General features: G+C 36.3%; 4 protein-coding genes and 1 long non-coding RNA gene across 13 annotated transcripts; 4 read left to right on the plus strand and 1 right to left on the minus strand.

Moving 5' to 3' along the window:
• Window positions 1–335: 335 nt before the first annotated feature.
• Window positions 336–4,600, plus strand: LOC111831588. 6 transcript variants are annotated; one of them, XR_002834678.1, is made up of 13 exons: window positions 336–833; window positions 986–1,106; window positions 1,211–1,448; window positions 1,551–1,628; window positions 2,208–2,307; window positions 2,414–2,671; window positions 2,766–2,883; window positions 2,978–3,104; window positions 3,189–3,226; window positions 3,344–3,447; window positions 3,654–3,764; window positions 4,205–4,280; window positions 4,382–4,600. It is a non-coding gene; the product is annotated as an uncharacterized LOC111831588 (long non-coding RNA). The 6 variants fall into 6 exon arrangements; XR_002834679.1 differs by having other exon boundaries at window positions 2,414–2,529; window positions 2,633–2,671; window positions 2,766–3,104; XR_002834677.1 differs by having other exon boundaries at window positions 557–648; window positions 755–833; window positions 2,766–3,104.
• Window positions 4,601–9,785: 5,185 nt separating this feature from the next.
• On the plus strand, window positions 9,786–12,403 carry LOC17892273 (transcription activator GLK1). Its single transcript, XM_023786979.1, has 6 exons — window positions 9,786–10,452; window positions 10,895–11,035; window positions 11,137–11,484; window positions 11,614–11,655; window positions 11,751–11,864; window positions 11,987–12,403. Exons 1-6 carry the CDS (start codon window positions 9,982–9,984, stop codon window positions 12,128–12,130), a joined length of 1,260 nt encoding a protein of 419 aa, XP_023642747.1. The 5' UTR covers window positions 9,786–9,981; the 3' UTR covers window positions 12,131–12,403.
• Window positions 12,404–14,492: 2,089 nt separating this feature from the next.
• On the plus strand, window positions 14,493–20,719 carry LOC17893191 (26S proteasome non-ATPase regulatory subunit 2 homolog A). The gene is made up of 23 exons (XM_006299904.2): window positions 14,493–14,796; window positions 15,108–15,208; window positions 15,392–15,512; window positions 15,608–15,667; window positions 15,907–16,017; window positions 16,204–16,269; window positions 16,414–16,535; window positions 16,717–16,831; window positions 16,987–17,061; window positions 17,510–17,668; window positions 17,763–17,870; window positions 17,943–18,044; window positions 18,136–18,276; window positions 18,359–18,463; window positions 18,551–18,772; window positions 18,861–18,974; window positions 19,057–19,272; window positions 19,374–19,433; window positions 19,523–19,636; window positions 19,729–19,814; window positions 19,931–20,039; window positions 20,147–20,325; window positions 20,430–20,719. The coding sequence occupies exons 1-23, from the start codon at window positions 14,680–14,682 to the stop codon at window positions 20,500–20,502; spliced, it is 2,676 nt and encodes an 891-aa protein (XP_006299966.1). The 5' UTR covers window positions 14,493–14,679; the 3' UTR covers window positions 20,503–20,719.
• Window positions 20,720–20,942: 223 nt separating this feature from the next.
• LOC17891413 (protein NUCLEAR FUSION DEFECTIVE 6, chloroplastic/mitochondrial) lies at window positions 20,943–22,558 on the plus strand. Of its 4 annotated transcripts, none has more exons than XM_023786534.1 (4): window positions 20,943–21,206; window positions 21,458–21,579; window positions 21,863–21,900; window positions 22,388–22,558. In XM_023786534.1, exons 1-3 carry the CDS (start codon window positions 21,055–21,057, stop codon window positions 21,865–21,867), a joined length of 279 nt encoding a protein of 92 aa, XP_023642302.1. In that variant the 5' UTR covers window positions 20,943–21,054; the 3' UTR covers window positions 21,868–21,900; window positions 22,388–22,558. The 4 variants fall into 4 exon arrangements, with proteins under 4 accessions (XP_023642302.1, XP_006298870.1, XP_023642303.1 ...); XM_006298808.2 differs by lacking the exon at window positions 21,863–21,900 and adding an exon at window positions 22,155–22,210; XM_023786535.1 differs by lacking the exon at window positions 22,388–22,558 and adding an exon at window positions 22,155–22,173.
• A 169-nt stretch (window positions 22,559–22,727) lies between these two features.
• LOC17893158 (reticulon-like protein B17) lies at window positions 22,728–25,136 on the minus strand. Its single transcript, XM_006297582.2, has 8 exons — window positions 24,484–25,136; window positions 24,240–24,384; window positions 24,069–24,143; window positions 23,829–23,970; window positions 23,666–23,735; window positions 23,518–23,583; window positions 23,266–23,388; window positions 22,728–23,181 (listed from the first exon to the last, which is right to left on the minus strand). The coding sequence occupies exons 1-8, from the start codon at window positions 24,986–24,988 to the stop codon at window positions 22,931–22,933; spliced, it is 1,377 nt and encodes a 458-aa protein (XP_006297644.1). The 5' UTR covers window positions 24,989–25,136; the 3' UTR covers window positions 22,728–22,930.
• Window positions 25,137–25,516: the final 380 nt, after the last annotated feature.

Consider the following 25,516-nt stretch of genomic DNA (forward strand, 5'->3'; position numbering starts at 1 on the left):
ATACATATTGATGATGTTACGCTACATAGCCCGAAAAATCCGGCTAAAAATCGAAGTTCCGATAAAAACTAACCTACAAGTTGAGAAACATCAGTAAATGTGGCTTAAAACCTTTAACAATCTAACTCATCTTCTAACCAAGACAAATTAAGCATAAAAGATCATAACATTAACTTGTTCCATGTCCTAAATCATTGAATTTTGTTCTACAAAGCATAGATACACGGTTAATACGACGACCCATATATGCATATGAAACCTAGTAATTATGCGAATCTAGCTAGGAATAATTAAAGAGATGATCAGAACTGTCTGTACTTACAATTTGTGTTCAAAATTCACGTTGATGCAGCTTGTAACCCCTTTTTACTTTCAACTTTTTTCTTAGATTGATCATTATACACCTTACACCATATTTATACTTAGGTTAACTTTTAACCTATAGTTTGCAACAACACTAAACCCAATACTTAATGGGCTTGATTATCATAATGGCCCAATGGCCCTTAATCCTAAAGATCTTAACAAAAGTCTTCTCCCTCATTCTTGTCGCTTCTTCTTCTCCACTCTAATATTCCTCTGACTTTCTTCTTCTCCTCTATTCAAGCTTCTGATCATTCTCTCTTTCAAGTTTGAGCATTAATCAAGGTTTGATTCCAACACTCCCTCTCAAACCCTTGATTAATCCCCAAATTCAAAATTGATTTTTGGAATCTCATCTCTCCTTGATGCTTCTCGTTGCGTTCTTTTCCAGATTGATATGTCCCTTTTACAACATCTGCATAGCTCACTGGCAACATCTCCATCTCCCTCATTGGCTTATTCTCAATGAGGTCTCCATCCTTTTTCGTACCCCTTTCTTTCTTTTCTTTGTTCTCAATCTCAATTTCTCTCTGTTTTCCTTTACTCCTTCCTTTTTGTTTCAAACTTTCCACATGCAAAATTGTGTCAACCTGAGAAACTTGAGCAACGTTGATATCTGCAGTGACTTTCTTGGTGGGATTTGACATAACTCCGAGTTTTGATCTCATCTCCTCAAACCGTTTAGTTCCGAGGGGCTTCGTGAGGATGTCAGCGATTTGTTCTTCGCCACAGCAGTACCTCAGGTTTATCACTCCTTCCCTTTCTGCTTCTCGTACAACGTGATACCGTATCTGAATGTGTTTGGTTCTCCTGTGTTGAACCGGGTTTCTTCCGATTGCTATGGCAGATGTATTGTCACAATAGATTGGGACACCTTTGTTAGTATCGACCTTCACTTCTCCCAGCAAACGCTTCAACCACACTGCATGATTTGTGGCTGAGGCCAAAGCCATATATTCCGCTTCTGCCGTGGACTGGGCAATTGTGTCCTGTTTCTGGGTTTGCCATGTGAACATTCCACTTCCTAGTGTAAAACACATACCTGTGGTGCTGCGCATATCTTCTTTACAGCCTGCCCAATCAGAGTCAGAGAATCCTATTAGCTCTGTTTGATCTGTTTTCTGAAAATTCAAACCGTAGTCAATTGTTCCTTGAATGTATCTCATCACTCGCTTTGCATCTTGTAGGTTTTGTTCCTTAGGTTGCGATAGACTCCTGGATAGGTAGGATGCAGCAAAAGCTAAATCAGGTCTAGTTGCAGCAAGGTACAATAACCCTCCTACCATACTTCGGTATAGTCTAGGATTGGGAAGTTCTGCTCCATCATCATGTCTCTTCTCATTTGGCATGAGTGGAGTGCTAACACTCTTGCAGTTTTTCATTCCAAATTTCTCTAATAACTGTTGAGCATATTTTCTCTGACTTAGAAATATTCCTCCTTCCGTGTAGGTAATTTCAAAGCCAAGAAAATACTTTAGCTTCCCCATATCTGTCATTTCAAATGTTTTACTTAGGTCGTCTTTGAACTTCTTAATCATATCCTCACTGCTCCCTGTGATGATTAGATCATCCACATACAAGCTGATCACCATGATTTCGCCTTCACATTCTTTTGTGTACATTGCTGCATCACAATCACTTCTCTTGCATCCTTGTGACATGAAATAAGAGTCAATCTTACTGTACCAAGCTCTTGGTGCTTGCTTTAATCCGTACAAAGCCTTTTTTAACTTGTAGACCATGTTCTCTGCACCTTTTATCTCAAAACCTGGTGGTTGTTCTACATAAACCTCTTCAGTGATTTCTCCATTCAAGAACGCTGATTTAACATCCATTTGGTGCAGGTTCCACTTATTTTGAGAGGCTAAGGCTATTAGAGTTCTGATTGTGTCGTGTCTGGATACCGGGGCAAACGTTTCACCATAATCTTCTCCATATGTCTGAGTAAATCCCCTAGCTACCAGTCTTGCTTTCAGCTTTTGAATCTGACCATATTCATTTGTTTTCACCTTATAAATCCATTTAACAGATATCACTTTCTTATCTTCAGGTTTCCTTACCAGCTCCCAAGTCTCATTCTTGTTTATGATGTTGATTTCATCACCCATTGCAATCGTCCATTCTTTGCTGCTTATAGCATCTTCAAATGTGGACGGCTCCTCCCAGGTAAGATAGCATGCTTCCGCAACATTATTTGCATCTTCTCCTCGTTCTTCTGTTTCATGATACACATCATCTAGTCTTCTAACTTTGTGAATAACTCGAGAAGAGCTCCCTGGTTCAGTTTCTCCTCCACTTAACTGAAAAGGTACGGGGCTTATACTTTGTCTTTCATCTCTGATATTTGTTTTAGCTTCTGGACTGGTTTCACTTCTCTTTTGTGTTTGCAAATCTGTTTTCAGAGGTGGGATGACCTTACTTTGGGAGTTCTCAGTTCTCACTTTTACTTCTTCTTGAGTTTTCCAATTCCAACTCTTGTTTTCTTCAAACACCACATCTCTTGACACTTCTATCCTCTTGGTACTTAGGATATACACTCTGTAACCCTTACTTATAGTACTATATCCCATAAATATAGCTTTTTCTGACCTATCATCAAGTTTTCTCCTTCTAGCTGCTGGGATCCACACATGACAAATACAACCGAATACCTTAAGGTGACCAACAGAGGGTTTGTGGCCACTCCAAACCTCAAGTGGTGTTTTTTGACTTAGAGCCCTGGTGGGGAGTCTATTCTGAAGGTACGTTGCTGTAAATATAGCTTCAGCCCAAAAATCATCTGGCATTCCTTTGTCTTTTAGCATGCTTCTTGCCATGTCCAGCAGGGTCCTGTTTCTACGTTCAGCAACTCCATTCTGTTGTGGTGAGTAAGCCACAGTGAACTGCCTCTCTATTCCATTTTCTTCTAAGAATCTTGAGAATTGCTCTGACTTGAATTCACCTCCTCTATCCGACCTGAGTTTCTTTATTCTTTTGCCAGTTTGAGTTTCCACCAGGCTCTTAAATTTCTTGAATGTTGCGAAGGTGTCTGATTTAAACCTCAGAAAATATACCCACAACATATGTGAGAAATCATCTGTAAAGGTAAGTATATAAACACTTCCATTACAAGATGGGGTTTGCATAGGCCCACATATGTCTGTGTGAATCAAATCTAGCACTTCTTCACTTTTTGTTTCTGAGATTCTAGGGAATTCTTCCCTGCATTGTTTCCCTTTAACACACGCTTCACAAACCTCCTGAATTACCTTGAAATTTGGTAAGCCTTTGACCATTTGACTTGTTTGCAGATTGTGTAAATTGTGAAGACCAGAGTGTCCGAATCTTTTATGCCATAGTTCAGACAAATTCTCTTCTTTAGCCATCCTTACACTCTCTTCAGCTAACGGCATATGCAGCAAGTAAGCATTTCTTACCCTCTCTACTTCTGCAATCTTGTCCCCTCCTTGATTGTGGATTATGCATTTGTTTTCTACAAACACAACCTTATAACCATTTCTTGTCATCTGCGGAACACTTAATAGATTTTTATCTATCTCTGGAACAAGAAATACATCCTTGATAACTCTTACTCCCTTCTTGGTTATCACTTCTATGTTTCCCTTCCCAGCAGTCATTATTCTTTCTCCATTTCCAATCCTGATGGGAACTTGAACTGTTTTGTTTATTGTAGTAAACAATCTCTCTTCTTTGGTCATGTGATTGGTAGCACCACTGTCTATTAACCAGATCTCATCACTGTTTGTATGTTCCACTACATGTGCTGCACCAAATAAACCGGTCTCTTCTTCTAATTGTTGTTGTGTTTGCCTTTTCTGACATTCTCTCATAATATGACCAGGTTCTCCACAAGCAAAACAGCCTCTCCTTGGTCTAAATTGCTTACTAAAGAACTGGGATTCATAACTTTGGAGAAGGTAACACTCACCTTCATCGTGGTTGCTCTTCTTACAAAGTTTACATTGTCTTCTCACGTCATTCATTGTCCCTGACATTTTCTCCATGAAATTTGTTGTAGGTCTGTGTTCACCGAAATTGACCGAGCTCTGATACCATGTTCAAAATTCACGTTGATGCAGCTTGTAACCCCTTTTTACTTTCAACTTTTTTCTTAGATTGATCATTATACACCTTACACCATATTTATACTTAGGTTAACTTTTAACCTATAGTTTGCAACAACACTAAACCCAATACTTAATGGGCTTGATTATCATAATGGCCCAATTGCCCTTAATCCTAAAGATCTTAACAAAAGTCTTCTCCCTCATTCTTGTCGCTTCTTCTTCTCCACTCTAATATTCCTCTGACTTTCTTCTTCTCCTCTATTCAAGCTTCTGATCATTCTCTCTTTCAAGTTTGAGCATTAATCAAGGTTTGATTCCAACAATTTGTGCATATCAGATAGTCCATCATCGAACATCGATTTGTTCTTCGACCTTCTTTGTTTCTTTCTTTTTCGGTATTTGGCTTCTCTCTTTGGTGCTTCACATTTCAACCTCCATCTACATAATAAAGCATCTCAAAAATTTACGTTAGCTACTTAAATTACCACCTAGCTAGCTAATTAAGTTGTTGTTTGTACGTAAATATGAATATGCTTATTCCATTTTTTTTATTTTTTTAAAAATAGTTTCCGCTAGTTGTACTTGTAGTTCTGTGATTTTAGAGGCCACGACGTTGGAACCATTTGGGCAGATTTGTATAAGCATCATTTGGGCTTCTGAGTTATGGATGATGAGGGCCTAATTCCTTACAAGTTGGAGTTTCAATATATCAACCAATAAATGTATATGATATTATGTACCACGAGATCGAAAACTCGATATCGGACACTATATATTACCGTTTAAGAAAAACCAAATGAGATGGTGAAGATGTTTTTATTTAAGCCAAAGAAACACAAAAAACACAAATGGATTATAACTGTAGCTTTCAGTTCATATGCATGGTCCCAACTAGTTGTAAACCAAAGACAAAAGTTTCCTCACCACAAGCTCATCCCACAACAACAATCAGATTTTTCTTTTTCTTTTTCTTATAACACCAAAAATATAATAAAATAAAAAATTAACACCGTTTGAATCAAAATATTTATTTTACCTTACTTATTTGTGATAGATAATAGTGACAACTTTTTCCATGGACTTATACAACGAAGAAAGTATTATAATTTAAGTTTTACTCACGCGGTTGCACTTCTTTGTCTCTTGTCACCGCATATGAACATGACTCCAACCCTAGCTAGCTCCAAACAACTTTGCAACTAATCATTCTTCATCGCTTAAATTTTCGATTAATATCTTTCTTTCTTCACGTTTTGTGTTTGCGAGCTTTCATGTTATCATATCTTATTTTATATATAACATAAACTTGCATACTTAAAACACACTAAAAAGGTCATTTAAATTTAGAACTAATTGGAAATCGATTGCTTTCTTGTATATTCATAACATAATTTTGTTGTAACACTTCATATAAAATGAAAATTTCGGGACATTCTAAAGCCCTAGCTAGCTATTATCGAACTTGGTACGTACAACTTCCATGTTAATTGGAGAATACGTTATTAAGTACATAAACATATGAAATATGCTATTTACAGAGAAAGATGAAGAGTGTTGACATCGTAATTAATAATGACAGTGTAGTATATAGGCCAGTCCTTTTATGAAAGTTGCACTTCGTTTTATTAATTACAAAGCACACATGATATCATTTCCATTGATCTTGTCGCTATCATGTCACATGTGGGTGTGGCCCTTTCCATCCACTCATTGTCAATTTTCTCTCTATTATATGAATTTTCAAAACATATACATATACAAATTTGTACATATATATAAATAACTTTCATTTTCATCTCAATCTATCTCTTTGTAGATTCAATACTCAATTTCCTAATCAAGCTCTATATACAATTCAATTTCCTTATATTACTAGAGTTCATCGGTATATTTTATTGACCTCATCTCTACTTTTTTTTTTTTTTTTTTGTAAACCGATACTTCCACACTCTTTATATATTCTAAGCTATGTAGTTAATCGTTTTTCTTAACATAATCTTAGACTTAAGAGTCCATCAATAAACATGATCTTAGTTAATTATAATACAGTTGAAAGAAAGAAACTATGAAAGAATATATATAGATGCCATAATAATTTACTTTCCGGCTGGGCGAAGGGATCCAACACTTTACCAACCAGAGTTTCGGGCAGTAGACTACGTACTATCTGACTATGAGATCTTTGCTAGCTAGCTAGTTCCAAAAAAATTTAAAATACCACAAGGGAAACAAAATAAAAGAATACGAGAACTCCAAATCACAAGACTATGTTACATATAAGTGTATATTGCTAGTGTTAAACCAAATCAGTATACCATAGAAGATTCACAAAGTCATTAAAAAATGTATCAAATCGTCCCATATATAAATGGTAACAACAAAACCACTTAAAGCTTCAAGTAATAAAACTTTATCATAGGATTATTAGGAAGGAGCCGACACATCGTTCAGCTAGCAAATATATTTGGAAACTCATCAGTTACGTTTATTTACTTGACTTTGAGATATAGTAATGGGTATAGAGATGTTTTATTTATTAGCCTCTCTATATATACGATTCTTCCCCTTACAATTTATATGCAGTAAGAACATGGATTAGATATTTTTCTTCTTTCATAAGCATCGAGCGGGTTCACGTTCCTATGCCAAAGTTGCTAATCTTTTAGTAAGTGATACTAGTTTAATTTTAATAGTTTTAAAAGTTTACTATAATGTTTTTGTTTATATTTTATAGAAAGAAAAAACTGGAGCTGCATCATACATAGATGTTCTTCGAGAGACTCACAAAAAACCAGATGGGTCTTTTGTTGATGAGAGGGCGAAGCAGATTAGCGAGGGATATGAGCAAAAGATAGCTGATCTTGAAAATGAAATCGCAGCAATAGAAGAGGTAACTCATGAAAAAAAGAATGAAATGTATTTACAGGTAACATAATAAATTCTTTAAATAGTTTATTGTTTTTCAAATATTCTAAATTGTCTTACTAACAATTTATTATATATTACAGATTGTGGAGGCAACAAATGGTCGTGTGTTTGGTCTAAGAGCTCTTTTCAGTGAACTCTCCATTAAGGGTGGAGTGTCAGCTATCTTTGAAAATAATGTGGAAAATGAGGAGGCTCTTAAACAAAAACTGGAGGAGATTTATGAAGAGAATGAGCAAATCAAAGAGAGGATCAACAAGCTCGAAGGGTTGGAGAAAATGATCCACATATTGATCCCTCATCTATCCACAGCTCGTGCTAACAACTAAGTGTTTGCTTAGTTGTTTTATTTATGCTTATTAAGTTTTTTTTCATGGATTTTAGTTTTTAAGAATCGTTGGTTTTCTACTGGTTTTAAATTTATGCATTGCTGGAATAATTATTTGATTATTTAATAAAATAAGTTATTTTCTATTATTATTATTAGAATATATATTAAATAAATATTTATAAATTAATAATTTATGTGCTGAAAAAACATAATATAGTTTCTATAATTAATGTTGCAAAAAGAATTGCAATCTTAAAAATATGCAATGAAATTATGCCTATATATTTGTCGTAAAAATGCGACGAGTATAAATTGTAGTGAAATTTTTGCAACATTTTTTTATTCCATCATCGTCATAAAATATGCAACAATATTTTTTTATATTTTACGTAGCTTTTCTTTATGACAATTTATAGTTGCACCAAAACGTCACAATTATACAACCATTTTGCTGCATAATTATTGTTGCAATAATACAACACATACAACAATAAATGTCTTCATGGTAAATTTGCAATGAAATTTGCTATACGTTTTATGTCGCAATAAGTTGTAACAATTTAAAGTTGCAAATATATGTCACAATTTTACAACAAAGTTACTACAATAGTTTTGTTGCGATAATACGACATAATAGCAAGAAGTCAATTCATTGTAAATTTTGTGACATATATGCAACAAATGTGAGTTTGCAACACTCAAATAGCAACAATACAAAATGTGTCTCAATTTTGTTGCAACCTGATGATTTGCAACGGTATTTTAAATTATTGTAACAATTTTTGGTGTTGCAAGATCACTCTTTTTTTGTAGTGCAAGAACAACAATTATTGTAGCTCTTTGAGGACCCATCATATATATAAGGTCGATCGTGCATGTCCACTTATACGTAAAAAGAGACAACTCTGTCCTTTTTTTATATATATATAAGAGCATCTTCCAAAGGCTTCTTCATTTGTAAGCCTCATTCTCGTCAGCAAAGAGATACTACTAGCTACTATACAAGTAAATGATTGATCATCTTATATATATACACTTACCATATTCAACATGAGAACCACTGGTTAGATCTATAAGTTGACCAGCAGAAGATCATCTACAACTAACACAAGCTGTTTCAATTTCAAACTCGAGAAATGTCGACAAAACAAAAGAGGCAATAGACATTTAGTACAAATTATTAAACTACAAAATCATGATCACATGATATGTGTACTAACTAAACAAAAAAGATGCACATAATCTCTCAACTACACATATAGTACTAATAAAAGACATGTTTGTACGTACATATCAAAATTTGTAACGTAACCTAAATATTTTTCTATGTTACATACCATACAATGATAAAATAGTGATTAACGCATTTCAAATTTATTTTTGTCAAATAATGTCGAGACAGACCAAAACCAAAATACCGAAAACGGTAAAAGAGACAAATGCGACAATTAGATATCGAACTTTAAAGTTGTGGTTCTGATCCATTGCGGCCACAATAAATTGTTTTTGTTACGTACCAACAAAATAAGCACTTAAAACTCCACTAAGAAAAATGCATCATGTGCAATCCTATTTTGATAGTACTCGATATTCTTTTAACATAATTTAAAACTTTGTATGTATACTTTTCAGATTTAAATTTGCATGCAGCATACATATGAATTATATCCATGCACCGTGTGTTTAAATTTACGTTTTTATACTTTTTCTCAAACGTACTTTTTATTGTTTAGTAGTATAGGGTATCACAAATATTTGTTGAAAACACTATTTCAAAATTACAAAATTAAATGCAGATAAGAAATATACAAGAAGCCGTGTCTCTTTCGAGTTAATTATGATCCTATCTAAATATGTTACAATTATAGACACATAATCATCTTTTTTTATTAAATATAAAAAATATCGTTAGGGTGACTTGCTAATATGACCGCGACACATAATTAAACTTTGTTTAAGTTTGACCCTAAAATGTTTTCTTTACCATTTAGAATTAACCATTTTCTTTATTTTATTTTTGGTTATGGACTTATATATAATTGCTCTCTCCCTCTCTCACTCACTCTCTCTATAAATAGCTAGCATAAAAATGAATTTACTCTCGTCTTTAATATTCGTCAAGCTTTCAAACTTTTATATTTGGCTTTAGGGGAGAACAAAGAGACTTTACTTTGGATATCAAAACATGTCTAGCTCTCTATTCTAAGTCTACCTATCTACATCTCTCTCTCCCTCTCCCTCTCTCCGATTATATTTGGAAATTAATTAGTTGGATCTACAAGTGAAGATTGATCGATGTTAGCTCTGTCTCCGTCGACAAGAGATGGTTGCGACGGAGCGTCAGAGTTTCTTGATACGTCGTCGTGTGGATTCAAGATCAACATGGAGGAGGATGAGTTCTTGGATTTCCCTGACCACGGCGATCTCCTCGACATCATTGACTTCGACGATCTATTCGGTGTCGCCGGAGATGTGCTTCCTGACTTGGAGATTGACCCCGAGATCTTAGCCGGGGACTTCTCCGACCACATGAACGCTTCTTCCACGATTACTACCGCGTCGGACAAGACTGATAGCCAAGGGGAGACTAATTACAAGGGTGTTTCCGGGAAAGGTGAAGAAGTCATAAGCAAAAGAGATGATGCTGCGGCGGAGACGGTGACTTATGACGCTCACACTAGCGACCGGAAAAAGAAGTATCCTTCTTCTGCTTCTTCCAAGAACGTGAATCGCCTCAGTAACAACGAAGGGAAGCGAAAGATGAAGGTAAGTATTTAACATATTATCATATATTATAAAAACACTAATCTTAAATACATGAATACAACAAACCCTAGTTAGACTTTATAAAAATGAACCGATATTAATTCTTACATAGATTTTTATTTTCTTGAAAGTGGATTATTTCGTTTAGATTCAATTTATTTTTCTTGCAAATTCTTATAAAATTTCCATATTTTTTAGTTATGTTTACAAAAAAAAACTCTTGGAAAGACATATCACGTGCATCTCTATAAGCTTATTAAGCTTTTTATATTTCTAGTCCAAGACTCATATAATTTCTGAAAAGTAATGAAAAATAGTTAGGAGCTAACTGTGAATTTTGTTGTCATTATAATATGAGTATGTAAAAAAAGTATTGAAATAATATATATAGTGAAGAGATGCATGGCTTTATATCTTATATGATGTTGGGATGTGTGTGAAGGTGGATTGGACACCAGAGTTACACAGGAGATTCGTGGAGGCAGTGGAACAGTTAGGAGTGGACAAAGCTGTTCCTTCTCGAATTCTGGAGCTTATGGGAGTCCATTGTCTCACTCGTCACAACGTCGCTAGTCACCTTCAAGTAAGTCTTAATTTACTTTACTTACGCATTATCTTGTATATTTTTTTGCATTAATCACAACCAAAATAAGTGTTTTGTTATTATATATTTTGGTGTACTAGAAATATAGGTCTCATAGGAAACATTTGCTTGCTCGTGAGGCTGAAGCGGCTAATTGGACTCGCAAACGGCATATCTACGGGGTAGACACCGGAGGTAACGTTAATGGTCGGAGTAAGAATGGATGGCTTGCACCAGCACCCACTCTCGGGTTTCCACCGACGCCCGTGGCTGTGGCACCAGCGCCACCTGTCCACCACCATCCGTTTAGACCGTTGCATGTGTGGGGACATCCCACGGTGGATCAGTCCGTCATGTCTCATATGTGGCCCAAACACTTACCTCCACCTTCTACCGCCATGTCTAATCCACCGTTTTGGCCGGTCTCCGATTCACCCTACTGGCATCCAGTAAGATCCCACATTTGATAAAACCAACTAATATTTTTTCATCATAGTAATTTTATTTTCTATGAGATTAAACCGGTTATTATATGCTTGTCTTTCTAAATTATAACATTACTATTTGGTCGCATGTAGATTCATAACGGGACAGCTTCGTATATGCCGAACACAACTACGGTAATGAACAAACATATCTAAGATTATTTCCGTAGTTATACCCATTTTTTCTCCTATATATGTTTACATCTTGTTTTTTACCGCTAATTGTATAGAGATTTAGAGCACCTCCAGTTGCTGGAATCCCACACGCTATGCCGCCGCATCACGCGGTGTACAAACCAAATCATGGCTTCGGTGGGGCTCGTCCTCCGGTGGACTTGCATCCGGTAAGAATCATCTAATATAATGGTTTGATTGTTGTCGAGTTTGACTTTTCTCATTTGATTATATTACTAGATTTTTGAGTTTGACTTGTTTCTTGTGTGTGTATATATGATGAATGGAATAGTCAAAGGAGAGCGTGGATGCAGCCATAGGAGATGTATTGACGAGGCCGTGGCTGCCACTTCCGTTGGGATTGAAACCACCGGTTGTGGACGGTGTTATGACAGAGCTTCACCGTCACGGTGTCTCTGAGGTTCCGCCAACGTAACCGCGTCTTGTGACTGAAACGGACAAGCGCCAAACAAAATTCGACGACATGTCTTTAAATTCTTGTATCCTTTTTCTTTTTTCCAAGGGTTGTTTTTGTTTTTGACCCTTGTTGAGTGTTGAGAGTTTAGGGCCGGTTTACTTAAATTATAAACGTCCGTCCCATGTGACTAATAAGGAGACCATTACATATATATGTATGTACCGTATAGGGTGCTACGTACACTCTTCTCTCTAGCTATTAACGCAAATAAATGACATATTCATGAACGCATATGGAAACGTTGTATGTATGCATTTTGATTATAAGTATAAGTTTATGATCAATGTCCTCGATTATAAATAAAGAGGCCAAAATATATATAGTCATATAGATTTAGCTAGTGATTTACGTTAAGGTAAGTTTACTTAAAAACTCCACACGGTTTAGGGGAGAAATGAATCAGTCACGAGTTTTTGAGATTTTTACCATAATTAAAAAAACGTATATTAATTTGGGATAGAGAGAACAATGAGAGAGAGGACCACGAGATAAGAGGGAGAAGGGAGAGGAGAGTGCATGGAGGCAACGTAAAATCCAACGTAATGACCTCTTCGTTTCTCCCAATTGTGACCACTCTCTCTCTCTCAGTCTCTCTCGTCTCCTTCAAAATTTTGAATGGTCCCTCTCGCTTCATAATTGAGTCTTCATACATACATACACATGCGTATACTATTAATTACTAGCATCTCATTAATTTTGCACTCATACATGTACACTTAATTATCTCTCTTTTTATATATGTACGTACGTATTTATCTATATATATAAAGTTAGCTTTTTCTCTCTTCTCATGATGCCACCTAAGCATCCACCTAAGCCACATTTTTGTTTAAACATTAAAATAAATTTAAAACATTCATTTAGTGCATATTTATGTTATTTATTTAATTAATATAAAGTTTATATAAATAAAATAAACTATGTAAAAAAATTGAAATGTTAAAATAAGAAAAACAATACTTTAATTTTTTTATTAGTGGTAATAATATTATTCAACTTTCATTTTAAAGTGATCATAATTTAATATTTTAAATATGTTACTGAGTTTTAGAATGGAAGTAAAATTTAAATTTATGGTAGACTAAAACAACATTTATGTAATTGTATATATAAAATTATAAAGAAGAAAAATAAAATGAAAGTGAAATATTAGTTTATAACATGATTAAAAAGAAAAAAAAATGATATTTCATAAATTGAATCAGTTGCTTTTAATCCAAATTTGAGTATTGAAAGATAATAATTAAAGAGAAAATAATTATAATATTTTTGAAAATCAATTAAAAATAATAATAAAATATCACAATATGAATAAAAAATCAACGAAACAAAATTATAAACCTCCCGCGCGGAGCGCGGATCAACTGCTAGTATATCATAAAAGAGACAAAGTTTTGCCAAGGAACCAAGTTTTTGGTTATTACCTTGTAAAACCTATTTTGTTTCATCAATATGAAAATTTACATGTTTAGCAAAAAATAAAGAGACAAAGTTGCAATATTATTACATTCACACCGAACTAAGACCATCATTAATTTTGCAAAGAAAATATCTTATATAATATATAAGATATTTCCTTTGCAAAATTGGGGTATAATCTTAGCCCTCTAAGATACCCCCAATAATGATGCCCTAAATATGCATGGTCTTAAAACCCCAATACTTTAACCACAATGAATACTACAATATATCGGTTCAAATTTAGCAAAGGACTTTGGTCGAAGAAAATTAATGAAACTTATTTATTTTTCTTAACCGGACATCCCATACCGATCAATATATACTAGCTAGTTTTTTTGTGTCTAATTAAAGTTCATATAACTAAATTCACAGTAAACCATGGGTTCTAAACTTTAATCAGGAAAAAGGATTTCTCCGACCGTATAAGCATGTTCCATATTGGAAAACGCAGTTTTCAAATTGTATTATTTTGGAAACCATAACTCCGAACAATACAAAGTTTGAAAAATGCGTTTTCCAACATGGAACCTGCTAATAACATGCATGGTTGAACTATATTTCATTAATTTTATCTTGATTTTCAAATAAAACTTTAACTTTCCGAAATGCAGATAATATCATCTGACATTTTCGTTTTTGCCCGAAATAAAAAATCCATTACACAAACATGAAAATACACCACCATAAAAATATGAATATTCGAATTTTAGACATTCGGACGGACCTATGTGAGAAGAACCCACTAAGTTTAGCCCAATTAACATAAAAGTTTTTAATGGGCCTGATTCGGTTAGTAGAAATCTTGATTGAGGGGTTATCTCCTCCGATTCCAATATTTTTTTATACATTCGTTTAATGTAATGCTTTGCTTCAGACTTTAGAGTTGCAGAAGAGTTTTGTCTTAATTCCTCGCTAGTTTATTTTTCTTCTTCTTCTCTGCAAATTTAGTGTTTAGAGAGAAAGCTTCTCGATTCGGCAGAGTGTTCTAATTTCAAGCTCTTTCGAAGGGTTCTTCAGATTGATCTGGTGCTAATTCGGAACTAGAGATGGCTCCAACTCAGGATCCCAACAGCGTCGGAGGCGGTGCGAAGCAGGATGAAGCTACCGTGAAGGTTCCTTCTAAGGATCCCAAGAAGAAGGATGAGAAAAAGGAGGAGGATTTGGTAAGTTTGTTCCTTCTCCGTTTTGATTTGCCTTTTCTTTTTCAACATTGTGTATCGTTAGTATATGGGTTCATCAGAAGGGAATTTAATTTCAAATCTGTAGGATCTGCAGTCACTTTGCAAATTGAAATCGATCGAATTTGAGTTAGTATTTTACAGAATTAGGGTTTTTAACCTAGGGAAGTGAATGTCATGTCGCCATTCGAGTAAGTGGGATTAGAAAGCTGTTAAATTGTGATGAGAGGAGATTTTTTGTAGATTGTATATGGTCTCTCACTTAGTGACTCGACTTACTTGGTGTGTGACTGTAGTCTGAAGAGGACTTGGAACTAAAGCAGAACCTTGAGCTCTATGTTGAGAGAGTTCAGGATCCCAACCCGGAGTTGCAGAAGGCTGCTCTTGAAAGCATGAGGTAATTAGTGAATCTTTTAAACTGAAATTTGACTTGGTCAGCTCTGTTTTTAAGATTATTGTCCTTAGGAATAGTAGAACTTATAAAGTCTTGTTTTTTTCTTTCTGCCCTTAGTGTACGTACATGTTTGTGTTTTTATAACTCTGTGCCTTAAGTTAACCTCCTTGTTTTTTGGTTCCGTAGGCAGGAAATCCGGGCTTCAACTAGCTCCATGACTTCAGTTCCCAAGCCACTTAAGTTTCTCCGTCCCCATTATGGAACTCTTAAAGCATTTCATGAAACAATGGCTGATTCTGACCTCAAGGTATGTCATCATAGATTTCAAATCATGCCTCGTTAACACCTTCTTTGTTCCTATTCTTGGGTATGGCTTGAAGAATGTTTTTGCTATGTTTGCAGAAGTACTTGTCCGACATCTTGTCTGTCTTGGCCCTTACCATGTCTGCGGAGGGTGAAAGGGTATGCCTCTAGTACTGATATTGCATTTATATAAAGCTTAATTTTTCACCTATTTGTTCCATCTTTATATGCCTCCGGTTTCCTTTTCATTTCTTTCTGCTCACCCCCTCTCTGTTCTGCCTTAACACAGCTGTTCTGGTTTTTTTTATTGTAGAACTCTATTGAGTTCATTTTTCTGATTTGTATTTTTGTGGCATACTTTGAACTGATATCCACTTTCTTCGACAATATTATTCCAGGAAAGCTTAGGTTATAGGTTGATTGGAACAGAGGGTGACATTGGATCATGGGGTCACGAATATGTCAGGAATCTTGCTGGAGAGATTGCACAAGAGTATACAAAGCGTCAGGTTAGAAATCAATTTTCCATGTCTTTGGTGATTCAGTTTCTTGTCCTCAGACTTGTGCCCATATTCTAGGGTTATTGGAAGTTGTGTTTGGGTTTATCCTACTAACGGTTGGAGTTTTAAGGAATGACTATATGTATTTTATTAAATAATCAAGGTTACTGAGTCATGGTTATCTCATTATCTCAGAGTGAAGAGGCCCCTATTGACGATTTAATGGAGCTTGTGCAGCAAATTGTTGCTTTTCACATGAAGGTAAATTTCTAACGGTTGTTATATTTTCTTTGTTTCTTTGGCCCTTGTCGTGCATATATAGGAATGGATTTAATAATTAATAGGCTTGAGACTAGACCTTTGGGGTTTTTATCTGTCTAAATGGTTTCATTTTACTCCTTGCAGCATAATGCAGAAACCGAAGCTGTTGACCTTTTAATGGATGTTGAGGATCTTGATCTCTTACTTGAGCATGTAGACAAAACAAATTTCAAGAGGACATGCAACTATCTCACAAGTGCAGCAAAGTACTTTCAACATTCTCAATCCTTATTAATTTTAATGTTCTCCAATCTTATTTGCGGTTTAGACCAGCCATCTTTTTATTTTACTGATATTTCTTAGACCAGTCATGTAGAAACAAGTAATGAACTTTGTCTATATTGCGCTCAAAAATCTCTTTGACGTCTTATATATTTGAATTTGCAGGTACCTTCCTGGACCAGATGACATGTTGGTTCTAGATATTTCCTACATGATTTACATGAAGTTTGAAGAATATCCAAACGCTCTGCAGATTGCACTATTTCTTGATAACACGCAGGTCGGAATTTAATCTTCCTATAGAACGTAGTATCATTTAATTCTTTCTGTATGTGTAGCAGCTGGAAAAATGAATCCTCTATGTCAAGTATATTGAGTATTTGTCTGGATTTTTTGATGTTTAATGTGCTCCATGATATATTTTCTGTATTGCAGTACGTTAAACAAGTATTTACCTCATGTGCTGATCTGCTAAGGAAGAAACAGTTCTGCTACATGATTGCTCGTCATGTAAGTCCTTAACTATCTCTATTTCACTACATTTAACAACTACATATCATTCCTTCTTTTCTGTAAGTATGTTTTGATTTTGGATCTTACTCCAATATGCTATCTGAGTTGGTTGTGCTTTTGTTCGAGTGTATTTAACTTTCCTGATGTCACATAAAATCAATAGATAAAAAATGAGAAAACTTTTTGTAGTTGTTCTCGAGCATGATCTGGAGGGAATTTGAATCTGTTTCTTGATTTGCCATGGATATTGGGCTAGTTCCTTGACGTCTCTCTTTTTAGTCCAACTTTGTATTATTTGTCTGTAAAGACTTCATTCTTTCACCTTGTCCTCCATTTATTCTCTTTTATGGCAGACGTTGATTAACTGCTGCATCACTGCTTAAAATTGCCGTTCATATAGAGACATAATACCGACTGACATACTTTCTTATGCTTCTTTTCGCAGGGTATAACCTTTGACCTTGATGATGAGATGGTTGCAGATGATGATGACCGAGAAGCCTTACAGGATATTGTAAACAACACTAAGTTAAGTGAAGGATATCTGACTCTTGCAAGGGATATTGAGGTCATGGAGGCCAAAACACCTGAAGACATCTACAAGGTAAATCAGTTTTAATGGATGTTAGGTCTGCTACTCGTTTATTTAGTTGCAAATGTTTTCCTCAGTCTTTAATCTATCCCTTTGAACTTTGTAGGCTCACTTGCTCGATGGCAGGGCCAGCTCTGGTGCAAGCGTGGATTCTGCTAGACAGAATTTGGCTGCTACCTTTGTCAATGCCTTTGTAAATGCTGGTTTTGGTCAGGTATGTTTGCAGATTGTTATAAAAAAAGATCTAGTGGAAGATATGTCCTCTTAATATATTTGCTTATTGCAGGACAAACTAATGACAGTAACTTCAGACTCAACCACCGGATCTTCTGGAAATTGGCTATTCAAAAATAAAGAACATGGCAAGACTAGTGCAGCTGCTAGTCTGGTATACTTTTTTTTATTTGATGAATATATTTTCTGTGTTCAGATCATGGAAGTAGAAATTATAACCAGATCTTGTTGTTTCCCTATGATAGGGTATGATTCAATTGTGGGATGTAGACTCCGGACTTTCCCAACTAGACAAATATTTTCATAGTAATGATAATCCTATCATTGCTGGAGCACTGCTGGGAGTTGGGATTGTAAATTGTGGCGTTAAGAACGATTGTGATCCTGTGAGTTGATGTTATGTTTGCAGGAATGATATGTGCTAATATTGTCAGCTATTCTTCCATCTCACTCAGCTTTATTTCTCAGGCATTAGCACTTCTTGGAGACTATATAGACAAAGAGGATTCGTCTGTCAGAATTGGTGCTATAATGGGTCTTGGAATTTCATATGCTGGTTCCCAAAATGACCAGGTCAAGACATGCTATTTTCTTTTCTATATTATTAGTTAAATGTTTTAGGTGTTCACAAAACATTAACATGTGCACTGTTTCTTACAGATTAGAAGCAAATTGTCTCCGATACTGAATGATGCGAAAGCGCCTCTTGATGTGATTGCATTCGCTTCACTTTCTTTGGGAATGATCTATGTTGGTTCCTGTAACGAAGAAGTGGCACAGTCTATTATATTTGCTTTGATGGATCGAAGTGAGGCAGAACTGGGAGATGCCCTCACTCGTTTCTTGCCACTTGGTCTTGGACTTCTATACCTGGGCAAACAGGTTGGCTATGTGTTGTACTTAATCTAGCTCTATGTACATAAATAATAATTTGCGTTTCTCATCATCAACTTGTTTCATTATCTACCAGGAAAGTGTAGAGGCTACAGCTGAAGTTTCAAAGACCTTCAATGAGAAGATTAGAAAGTATTGTGATATGACACTTCTTTCCTGTGCTTATGCTGGAACTGGGAATGTCCTAAAGGTATCTAATTAGTTGTGCTGGTGGTTAGTTGGTACAATTCATTGCTTTTAGTTTAGTTGTTGACTCCCACTAATATGTTCAGGTCCAAGACCTTCTTGCTCAGTGTGGAGAGCATCTTGAGAAAGGTGATATCCACCAGGGTCCAGCTGTACTTGGATTAGCAATGGTTGCTATGTCTGAAGAACTGGGCATTGATATGGAGATCCGTTCTTTGGAGCGGATGTTACAATATGGAGAACAAAACATTCGGCGTGCTGTACCATTAGCCCTTGGTCTTCTATGTATATCAAATCCAAAGGTGATACTTTTGTAAATCTAGTTTTACTTCACCTGCTTACATAATATTGCTGGCTGTTTAATAGAGTTAATGCTGGTTTTTTATTTTTCCCACAATTCCAGGTGACTGTAATGGACACCTTGAGCCGGCTTAGTCATGACACAGATTCGGAAGTTGCCATGGTTAGTATCATTTCGCTTCACTGTCTGTCTACTAGTTATTCCATTGATTAGTATTGAGAGGGGACTGATCTTTCTTTTAACTCCTACAGGCAGCAATTATATCATTGGGACTGATTGGCGCTGGAACTAATAACGCAAGGATAGCCGGGATGCTTCGGAACCTCTCCAGCTATTATTACAAGGACACCAGTCTTCTCTTCTGTGTAATGTGCTCCTCATTTTTGTTTTGTCCACTCACAGTAAAACTGTTGTTCTTGTTGGAATTATTGAACTCACGAGGCAACTCATTATGCAGGTGCGTATTGCTCAAGGGCTGGTGCACATGGGAAAGGGCCTCTTAACACTCAGCCCCTTCCACTCAGAACGGTTCTTGCTATCGCCGTAAGTTGATCATTCTCTCTGTTACCACTATAACTAGAGATTTTTGATGGTTGGATTTTTTTTAAAGCTTTGTCATGTGAATCCTGACTTTGCTCATGTGAACCTTATTCATGCAGAACCGCACTTGCCGGTATAGTGACACTTTTGCATGCATGCCTTGACATGAAACCAATCATACTGGGGAAATACCATTATGTGCTGTACTTCCTCGTCTTGGCGATGCAAGTGAGTGCATCATAGTCCCGTCTTTCTCCCTTCTGTTAATTAGTTCTGTTGGACTTGCTAGTTGCTATGATTGACTTTGATCCTAACTTTTGTTTATAAAAATGTAGCCAAGGATGATGTTGACAGTAGATGAAAACCTGAAGCCACTGTCAGTGCCAGTGCGGGTTGGACAAGCAGTTGATGTAGTTGGACAAGCGGGTCGCCCCAAGACCATAACAGGTTTCCAGACACACTCTACACCTGTTCTCTTGGCTGCTGGAGAGAGAGCCGAACTAGCCACAGACAAGTATGTTCTTCTTCCTCCCTTTTTACCCTTGTCTTTTTTCTTTTTCAAATGAAAAGCTTTGGTATCTGATTACAAAACTCGGATTGTATGTAACTGGCAAACAGATACATTCCTCTGTCGCCGATACTAGAAGGATTCATCATCTTAAAGGAGAACCCAGACTACAGAGAGGAGTGATGAGGGATGCTTCTGCTTCCTACTGCATTATCTATCAGTTGTCACTAGTTTTGCATTATTTCATCTATGATCTTTTGCTTTTATGCCTTTTTTTCTTTCTATATCCGGTTAAGCTTTGTTTTCATGATCTTGGGATCTTTCTATATATGACACGTACAACTTTAGTCTATGTTTGTTTTAGTCGCTCAAGTCAATACATCAAATATTGAACTTTTTATCGTCAGCATAAACCAATTCACGATCCATAAATGATCCCATAGTGACAATTACTTACTTCTAAAAGCATCTTACACACTACTGTACTGTGCAGACAACTTTTAAAATACAGAGTAGTGAAATTGGGCCTTCGAAAGGCCCAACTAAACAGAATCGTCGCAAACGCGCGTTTATATGGAAAATAACGTTTCGTCCAAACAAAAAGAGGCCTTCAACGGTTTCATAGGGTTTATCTCATTTCCCCGTAATCGTAATCGGAAGCCAATCGAATTCTCCAAAATCTCTTCTTTCTCTTCGCAGCCGTAGTTTTTGATCTTCATTTCATTCTCTCTTCCGATGGCCGCATCCGCCGTCGCCAGATCGATGCTTCGAGCTGCTTCGTCTCGGAGCGTCGGTGCTTCCACTGGTCGCTTCGCCTCTCAAGCGAAATCAGCCCCGCCTTTGTTTAGAGCTACTGCCAGAAGAAGCCCACTGCTTTCTCCTCTCCGGTTTGTCTCATGTGCCTTTCTGCTGTTTTACCCATTTTCTTATTTGATCCCATTTCATACTTCTGTGCTACTTGAGGAGATATGTGATCCAAAGTTTATATCTTTGAATGAAGAATTTTATGAAAAGGGTACCAATTCAAGCCAATTTGTGAAAAAAGAAGGATTTTGTATCTTGATGTAAATTTCAATGAAGAAGACCTCACTATCATTACTTAATACATTCATTTTGTTTATTTTTGATGTGATGATAGCAATCCTGTGGAACTGAGCTTTTGTGTGGAGTCAATGTTGCCATACCACACGGCTACAGCTTCAGCGTTATTGACTTCAAAGCTCTCTATCTCAGGGCAAAGCTATGGCTGGCTCTCTGACGGTAACTTTCCCAAATCCTTTTCTTTAGATTCTGTAATGCTTGAATATGATTTTTTTGTTTGTTTGATGACTTGTTGTGAGAACTGTTTCTGTATCGGCTTTATAGATGTTTGTATCAGACATGGGTTGAGAAAGATGTTAGATTTGCCATTTAAGAAGCTTCAGTCAGTTTAGATTCTTTTGTTTGTTGCTATGGTTGAAAAACTGGATCAATTGTTGTTGTCTTTCTGCTTAATGTTGAAAAGAGATGGCGGCTCAATTGGTCTAGTTTTTCGATGTTGTAGGCTGACACAAGAGTATATGAAGACAAAGAAGCCAAGATGTGCGTTTCCTGCAAATAACATTCTATGAACTTTTCTATAAACAATTAGGCTGGGTTTCAGACACTAGGCTTTAGATACAATGATCAATGTTTGATGCTGCATTGTGTTTCAGAGCCGGTTCGTCATGTCTTCTTACATGTACCCGGCATTTTTTTAATGGAAAGTGCGGTCTTTTCTTGTTGGTTATTCCATTTGAGTTGATTTGTAGAGTATTTAATGAAGGAATAATTACTGATTGGTCTTATACTCCCAGCTTGCAATGATGATGTGTGATGAGTTAGCCAGAAGAACACTGAAGCAACAGTTTATGTACAAAACTCTACCTTTTAAAGCCTTTCTTCCCCAGAAAACTTAGGAACAAAAACCCTCTTGATTTTTCTTTTTTTTTTTTAATCTGATTTTCTTGGAGAGTTGTGTTTGTTTTCAGCCTATTAAGCCATGTTGTATTGGTTAGACGAGTTACTGATGTTTGGTATAATTTATCAGCTTGCAAAGAGGACTTTTGATGATGTCTACGCGTACCCAATGCGAATTCGAGAGAAGCTTAAGAGAGTTTAGGCAAAGAATAATTGTTGTACTGCTCAAACACAAATGATCTCTGTCTTCAATTTCCATATCAAAGACAAATGTCCTCCCATCTTTTATTTCAACACTCCATGATCTCTGTTGCATCAAAACAAACTCAAAAATCAAAATTGCAATCTTGTAAACCCAAAACATACCACTTTTACTAATTTAAAACATGGAAACATCCATGAGTTTGGATACATTACAATCAATGATATAATAGCAAGGAGCAGTTTTGACACTTAATTCGACCTTAAACTTGAATGAAGGTTTTAAGTTACTTCTTGTCCCATGTCCTTTATGTAACATTGTAGTGTCGGTGAGAGATGAGAAGCTTTGTTAAATGGATCTCTTTGTCTTCAAATTTTCATAACAAAAACAGATATCCTCCATCCTCTCTATTATAAACTCGAGATTTAAAATTGCATCTCTGTTTAATGTAATTAGTCACAAATGCAAACACTAGAGGTTTTTTGATCCTTCAGTTTCTGCAACCACCACCACTAAAGCTCGCTCTTCTGATGGCTGTATCTGTTCTTCTTCCTCTGGAACTGAATCTCCTTCCTCTGGAACTGAATCTACTTTCTGTGGAAAGGTTTCTTTTTCTGGCTTGTCATCCTCAACAGGTTTGTCATCCTCAACAGGCTCGACTTCCTCGGGATATAGCTCTATATTCTGTCTCTTATACCGAAATATCACTAGGATGATAAAAACTGCAAAACATGAAAGACTAAAAGGTTATATCTTGATATTAGGCAAATCAAATACTCTGTCAACCATTGGTTAGGTCAATTTACCCGCAAAAATTCGGGTTCTTATGCTTGTCAAGTTCCAAAAGGCTGTCACTGCAGAGCCGGCCAAGATCTTCTTGTGCGAGCAGACTCCCCATGCTTCACCTATTCTGGTTTTCACTCTTTCAACTGCACAAATGAAACTCAAATCAAGTCAAGATTTAAAATCATTGAACCAGTTAAAGACCTCTACAAACACTTGACTGCTGATTGTAACCAAATTGACATTATCTAAATGGGTGCAATTCGTTTTTTCACCTCTTTGGCTAATCTGATCGGTGTAACATGAATACAGCTTTGGAATGGTGAAGCTGAGGAAAAAACCTGTTTCAGTAACATTACACACATATCAGCTCAGTTCCTATCATGCTTAACAATGTTACAGTTTGTGTTCCAAATGTTATACCAAATGCGGATAGCCTCCACAGTGTTATGAAATGACCGTACTCAGCTCCAAGTAGAAGAAATGGTGTCACCTGTTACAAAAGAGAAACAACAGATGAAAGGGCAAGTAAACCACCTAAACTAATTTGATAGAGAGAGAGGGAGAAGCAAACGTCGATATTTACTTTGAGTGTCATTGATGGTTCTCCTGAAAAAAGCTCACTAGCCTTTGAGATAAAAAAGTTGGCTGCAGGAAGCACTCGTCTAGCTAAGCGCAAGACATCATCTTCACTCACATGGAACACCCTCTTAGTCTCTTCATTATCCCTAAAGATAAAAACATTGATGGATCAAACTAAATATCATTAGCAGCTTCTGGAGAAGGCCAAACAAAACTGCAAAGAGACCACAGAAGTAGAGTATACCTTTGACAAAGAGTGTTTGACAAGAACGAGCCGCAAAGTAACACAAGTCCTAGGTTGGAAACCATCGAGAAAACGCTTCAAAACAAAGAAAAAGGTCATGACTTTGACATCAGGCTGAGCCTAATCCAAGAGAAAATACAAACTAGAGAGGATACTAATGTATGTATGTACCTAAAGTTGACTCCTTTGGCAAAGCAAGAAGATAAGAAAGACAAACACCCAAAACCGAACCAGAGGGTCGATTTCGCAACATCTCTCCACATAACCAAATCACTGATAATCTCTCCGATACTATTCAAATCGCTTTGACAATCATCTTCACCATATCAACAAATCCAAACACACAAACACCAAATCAGAAACACATAAGCGTATGATGATTGATGATAAAAGCTCAGAGAAAGAAGAAGAGTACTTGGAAGATCTGAAGAAGGAGCTGACACACTTTGCTTATCCTTCTTAGAGCGACCATTCGTCTTACGTTTCCTAGGCTTTACGATAACATCATCGACCACCAAGTTAGCGTCTTTCTCTTCCACAACCGCCTCCGATCTCCGCCTCGATCTCCGGGGATTCCTTGGAGAAACTAAAAGACCCTTTTGCCCTCCTTTCCCCTTACCACGCTTACGCACCACCGCAGCAGCTGGATCCGCCGCAGCATCCTCAGAAGCCATTTCGAGTCGATCGGCTAAACGGGTCCTCGATTTGCGAAGCGGAGAAGGAGATAAGAGGAGGATATCGCCAAGAGGAACAGGGGAAGAGGAGGATCTGAGAGAGACAGGTGATGATGGGTTCGGAGACGATAGAACCAAATCAAGAGAGAGACTTTGAGATGCTTCTTGGACAGAACTATTAACACGAGCCAGACGCGAAGCAACTGATTTAGTGTTCGATCGATGATAAGGAGGCGTAGACTCCATTGTTATGTGAATAAAAATATCAAATCTCAAAAAATATCAAGAGAATTGAATTAGAGTATATTGAATTAGGGCTTCTTTTCGCAAAAGGAAGAAACTTTATGAGCTCCTCGTTTTGGTCGCATCATCTGAGTTCCAAGAAGAGAGCCGTTGGAGAGCTTTTTTTGAGCTTTTTTTTTTTTTTTTTTTAAAGGTTTTCATTTGAATCTTGACGCCAATACACACTGACGTGTCGTTGTACCATCTCAGCATTTTTCACTAATTAGATAAGACGGCAAGAACTATTTCTAATTACAAAAAAAAAACCTTCTATATTAAAATATATATGTTACTATGCTTGTTACTGGTTATATGTATTTTTTGAAATCAATATAGCAATGAATCATGAAAATAAAGTAAGAAATCACAAAACAACTCGTGGTCAACGTAAGAATAAATCTACCTTAAAAAAAACAGAGAGATGAATGTATCATATCACCTATTTAAATAGAGTTTGGTTTCATGAAAAACAATATAACATTCTTAAGATAA

Source organism: Capsella rubella, unplaced genomic scaffold (assembly GCF_000375325.1).
Source record: "Capsella rubella cultivar Monte Gargano unplaced genomic scaffold, Caprub1_0 scaffold_3, whole genome shotgun sequence".
Lineage (NCBI taxonomy): Eukaryota > Viridiplantae > Streptophyta > Magnoliopsida > Brassicales > Brassicaceae > Capsella > Capsella rubella.